The sequence below is a fragment of the Populus nigra genome, chromosome 15 (genome assembly GCF_951802175.1).
Source record: "Populus nigra chromosome 15, ddPopNigr1.1, whole genome shotgun sequence".
NCBI lineage: Eukaryota > Viridiplantae > Streptophyta > Magnoliopsida > Malpighiales > Salicaceae > Populus > Populus nigra.
Window position 1 is genome coordinate 3,979,361 of NC_084866.1, and position 5,534 is coordinate 3,984,894.

The window sequence follows — 5,534 nt, forward strand, 5'->3', positions numbered from 1 at the left end:
GAGTTACCCAATTCAAGAGTTTCAATGGTTATATATATATATATATATATATATATTAGTTTCCAGTCCTTTAATTTTTCTAATTATTTTTTTTATTTCACTCTTATTCAATATTGGATTGGTTGAGAAATAGATTTCATGGTTTATTTTTTTCTACTTTCGATAGGATTATCACGATCTCTAAAAAAATATCTTTTTTAGAGATGATACTCGATTTTGAAAACATCTAATGTTATTATAAAATTAAATAAAAATAATTTACAACAATACAAAGTTATTAAATCCATTATAATTCATAACTCAGGTTGCAGGGTGACCGAGGTTAATCTAATTTGACATTGTCTCAATATTAAAAACCAGTTGCCTTAGAGTTTTTTAAAAGTTATGTCATATTTTTATCGGTTATTCAAGTTTTTTTTAACTCATTAAATTGAATAATTCATTTTAGATTAATTTCCATGTGATTTAATTTAAAACTCGAGTTAGGTAAAAAAACTGAATTGATAAGTTTTAAAATTGAACTGTTTGATAATACTATTAAAAATAATTATATTTACTATTTTTTTAAGTTTTTTTAAAAATATTCTGATTTGCAGTGGAGGTTGAACGAATTTACTAGTATATAGTAATTAGTATTAGGCAAAGAATCCCACAAACCCACCACGACAGCCAACGACCATAGCCACTGCTCATTATGTTCACATTCTCTATGACTTTTCAACTAAGACTGCTCTGATAAAACATTAAATCATACAGATTTCTTTTGAACGAATTATCCACGTGTCTAGTCCACGCTCTTCTTTTTGACATTGAAACTTACCTTGGTTATTTTCAACTTTCCATTTTCTTAAAACAATTTTGGAAAGCGTAGAAATCTATGGGCTTTATGCCTATAAAAGTGGCCTTTGTTTCTTGTTATACAAAATAAGAAAGGGTTGTGTTTTTGTAGTGGGATTTTTTTCTTGTTATTTGCAGAGAGTGGTTCTTGGTAGAGGAGGAGGAGGAAGAAAGGTTTGGACTTTACTAGAGAGAAGAACAATGATGAACGGAGTGGAGAAAACGAATGGTGAAGATATTGCCATGGAGGAACAGCTTATAACTCCATGGACTGCCTCTGTTTCTAGGTGAGCGGAACGATCATTTCAGTTTTTGATTGTTTGTTTTATTCTTGTCTCATTCTATTTATGACTGCCCCACGTTATTTTTAGATACTACATTATGGAGTTTTCGTTCTGAAGTTATGATTTTCTAAGTCCTCATTGTTTCTAATTTTGCTCAAGTTGGTTTTCCAATGTTGCTCAGGTTGTGGTCTACTTTACTAAATCATGTATCAAGCAAAATTTGGTTCTGTGTTTTTCCAAGGATTTATTGCTTTTGGTCGAAGACAAGAAAATTATCCTTTTCTGAAGCACCTGAAATAGTTTGACTTAAGATACCATTTGCTGCTGGCTTTGCTGATCAGTTCATGCTTCTAAGATTTGCAGAAATTGAGTTTTTGTTTTGTCACGTTGAGTATTGTTTTTTTGTTATGTTACAGTGGATATACTTTGTTGAGGGATCCACGCCACAACAAAGGGCTTGCCTTCACTGAGGATGAAAGGGATGCACATTACTTGCGTGGCCTTTTGCCCCCAGCACTCCTGACTCAGGAACTCCAGGTTATCTTGACTTGAGTGACATTCCTCGTAGTTGTAATTCCAAATGTTTAAATTTCTGTCTCTTAATTAGTCCATGCAACCTTGATTATTAGGAGAAAAAGCTGATGCACAACCTACGTCAGTATGAAGTTCCTCTGCAACGATACATGGCCATGATGGATCTTCAGGAGAGGAATGAAAGGTTGTTTTACAAGCTTTTGATCGATAATGTGGAGGAACTATTGCCAGTTGTATACACTCCCACTGTTGGCGAGGCTTGTCAGAAATACGGGAGCATTTTCAGACGCCCTCAGGGTCTTTACATCAGTTTGAAAGAGAAGTAGGACCATCCGATTACCTTTTATTTTCATGTCTAGCTTGCAAGTATTTACTGAAAACTGAATTTTTCAGGGGCAAGATTCTTGAAGTATTGAGGAATTGGCCGGAGAGAAATATCCAAGTAATTGTTGTTACTGATGGTGAGCGTATCTTGGGGCTCGGGGATCTTGGCTGCCAGGTATTGATGCTCACAAATTCATTTGAAAATTGGACGTGCAGGCCACTCCTCATCTCTCAACGAGTGGATCGTTGTTAATTTTGTTCATGCAATTGTTTTACATTTGTTAGGGAATGGGGATTCCGGTGGGAAAACTCTCTCTGTATACTGCACTTGGAGGATTACGTCCCTCTGCGGTAAGCTTTGACATAATCTAACCACCTGTGTAATTGATTTTGAAGCTATATATTGTCCCTCGCTATTTTAGTTACTAAACCCTTCCACCTGTATTCAATACACGCAGTGCTTGCCAGTAACAATTGATGTTGGCACAAACAATGGCAAGTTGTTGAATGATGAGTTCTACATTGGGCTTAGACAGAGGAGGGCAACTGGACAGGTGGAGTAAATTTACTTTCTTCCATTTCCATTCGACTGATCTTTCCTCTTTGCTTTGCCTTTTCTTTTCTAGATTTTTAAATCATTCCGAGTCTGAAGATCCGTGTTTTGCTATCTGCTGTGGTTTAGGAATATGCAGAGCTTCTTGATGAGTTCATGACTGCAGTTAAGAAGAACTATGGGGAAAAGGTCATTGTACAGGTAAGAACCACGAACAGTTGCAAAATGTCAGAGTTTTCAGCACTTAACTCTGTCCATTGAATGATACGAACTTCCTTTTTCAGTTTGAAGATTTTGCAAATCACAACGCGTTCGAGCTACTGGCAAAATACAGCCCAACTCATCTTGTCTTCAACGATGACATACAGGTAACATGTCAAAGAAGTTTAATTGCTGGCAATCTGTTTTCTCCTCAATGGAATTTCTCTAATTGCAAATGGTTTCATTTATTGCAGGGCACTGCATCTGTGGTGTTAGCAGGGCTTCTTGCAGCTTTGAAATTGGTTGGTGGAACCTTGGCGGATCATACATTCTTATTCCTGGGTGCTGGAGAGGTGAGGCTCTGAAACCATGTGTTCCAAGCTTTCTTTTTGTTTGTACTTATCAGTCTATTGCATAATGGCTGTGCTTGTTTATTAAGGCATTTCTTCATCTACGCTCTTTCTTTCTTTTTTTCTTCACTGGATTCTTACTTCTTTTCTTCTGGGTGTTGCAGGCTGGAACTGGTATAGCTAAGCTTATCGCTCTAGAGATATCAAAACAGGTATCGATATACTGTTTATCTGGTTCAACGTTTTTGTTATCTGCTTCCATTTGCTAGCCTTTATGGTTAATCCCATGCTGTTTCCTTCAGACTAATGCTCCACTTGAAGAGACCCGCAAAAAGATTTGGCTTGTAGACTCAAAGGTAGTGAGAAAGTGCTCGAAGTCCTCAGCTGCTGCTGACATTTCTCCTTGGATCCTTTTCCTTGTGTACTAACATTTGGTCTTGCTATGGTACAGGGACTGATAGTTAGCTCCCGTAAAGGGTCACTTCAACACTTCAAGAAACCATGGGCTCATAACCATGAGCCTATCAAAGGGCTCTTAGATGCTGTTAAGGTGTTAAAACTTTAATGTTGTGGATTCAAATTAAGTGCGCCACGCCATTCAAATCATTTTCCTGAAATCTTACCGTACTTTCTGATCTTCTTAGGCAATCAAGCCAACAGTTTTGATAGGATCATCAGGAGTTGGGAAAACATTTACGAAGGAGGTGGTTGAGGCCATGGCATCAATTAACGAGGTTCTCTCTCTCACACCCACACACACAGACACGCTCACATGCACGCTCACGCATGCACGTCCATCAACATTGTTATCTGACCCTAGTTTCAATTATTGGTATGCAGAAACCGCTAATTCTTGCTCTCTCCAATCCTACCTCACAATCTGAATGCACAGCTGAAGAAGCTTACACATGGAGCGAGGTAGAATACCATTTCTGCTTTCCCCCCATATTGTTTCATCTGTTTTGCTTCATTTCTCGATTGTTATATGTTTTCCAACTTGCAGGGTCGTGCAATCTTTGCCAGCGGAAGCCCATTTGATCCTGTTGAATATAACAGCAGAGTTTTCGTGCCTGGCCAGGTTTTAACCTTTTTACCTGTTGTTACTAGAAATCGTTCTCTTTGCTAGCAATTTACTACAACTGGTGGCTTACTTCTTCAAATTATCCAGGCAAACAATGCTTATATATTCCCTGGATTTGGATTGGGTTTGGTCATCTCCGGTGCAATTCGTGTGCATGATGACATGCTTCTGGCTGCTTGTAAGTATATCATGGACTGTTGAGTTAAATCTTATGTGCAGAAATTACAAGTTCTGTGTAGGATCAGTGCCATATCATTTGGGCAGTAAAGTCTAAAAATTTGCACAAAAAAATCTGTAAGAACTAAGAAACAAGGCTAGGTCCATCATGTTTTAACACTAACTAATTCTTTTTGCAACAGCTGAAGCTTTGGCTGAACAAGTAAAACAAGAAAATCTTGACAAGGTGCTAATTTACCCACCATTTTCCAACATTCGGAAGATATCAGCCAACATCGCTGCTAAGGTTGCTGCTAAAGCATATGAACTCGGTAAGCTTCTTTCTGGTCGTGAAGCTCTTTCATACTTGCAATATCCTGCATTACTAATTAGGCTTACATAACTGCTTTACAGGTCTGGCATCTCGTCTCCCTCGTCCCAAAGATCTTGTCAAATATGCAGAGAGCTGCATGTACAGCCCGCTCTACCGAAGCTATCGTTAAACCTATAAAGGAGTTATGCATCTTGCAACCAGCAATTTGCTCGGAGCCATCTTCTACTTTCTATCTGATCTTTCATGTTTCTATTATATAAAATCTCGAGCAGAGAGAGTTCCAATTCTCCCGTATTTTTTTTGTTTTTTTGAGATAGGCCTAATTTTCTAGGCTAGTTTGAGCTATTTATTGCAATGGTGCTGAATAAAAACATTATTATTATTTTTTGGATTTTAATATCATTACTTTCCATTTTTTTAAGCATTTTTGGAGTTCAGGAAAGGCGAAGGTCCCTCATTACTTCTGGTTTTATTTTCTTTAAAGATTTTAATTTCATCCCCTGATTTTCACCCACAACCACCCAGCCAGTTGCCTCCATTTTTTTCACTCTCTTTAAACCCAACCACAACACCATTGCTGTCATTTCTCTGTATGAACCTCTCAATTTCTTCTATGCTCACACCCTTCTCTCTCTAAACCCTAAAATCTTGAGCCACACATGCTTCCATCTACAACTTCAAGAGGAAATCCATCTTGGTATTCTGTCATTGCAGCTTATCTTAAGTTGGGTTTTGTTGTTTTTGCTTGGGAAATTCTAAAATTTCAAGAGAATACCCACCAAATGTGGTGTCTTGGATTGCTTTAATTTTGACTTTCGCTAAATTGAATCGAGAAACCCAAGAGATAGTTTTCAACATAGTTTTGTTGCTATTTAACTGC

General features: G+C 37.6%; 1 protein-coding gene across 1 annotated transcript; it reads left to right on the plus strand.

Moving 5' to 3' along the window:
- Positions 1-903: 903 nt before the first annotated feature.
- On the plus strand, positions 904-5,051 carry LOC133674124 (NADP-dependent malic enzyme-like). Its single transcript, XM_062095111.1, has 18 exons — positions 904-1,124; positions 1,538-1,658; positions 1,751-1,977; positions 2,049-2,154; positions 2,265-2,330; positions 2,438-2,533; positions 2,662-2,733; positions 2,817-2,900; positions 2,988-3,086; positions 3,248-3,295; positions 3,386-3,439; positions 3,535-3,633; positions 3,728-3,817; positions 3,924-4,001; positions 4,087-4,161; positions 4,252-4,342; positions 4,524-4,652; positions 4,735-5,051. Exons 1-18 carry the CDS (start codon positions 1,039-1,041, stop codon positions 4,821-4,823), a joined length of 1,710 nt encoding a protein of 569 aa, XP_061951095.1. The 5' UTR covers positions 904-1,038; the 3' UTR covers positions 4,824-5,051.
- The last annotated feature ends 483 nt before the right edge of the window (positions 5,052-5,534 follow it).

Bases quoted from the DNA above. Each gene is read 5' to 3' on its own strand.
- LOC133674124 (XM_062095111.1), top strand. From the start codon at position 1,039: ATGATGAACGGAGTGGAGAAAACGAATGGTGAAGATATTGCCATGGAG. The intron at 1,125-1,537 runs GTGAGCGGAACG...GTTATGTTACAG, and splicing joins TGGACTGCCTCTGTTTCTAG to TGGATATACTTTGTTGAGGG. The intron at 2,734-2,816 runs GTAAGAACCACG...TTCCTTTTTCAG, and splicing joins GGGAAAAGGTCATTGTACAG to TTTGAAGATTTTGCAAATCA.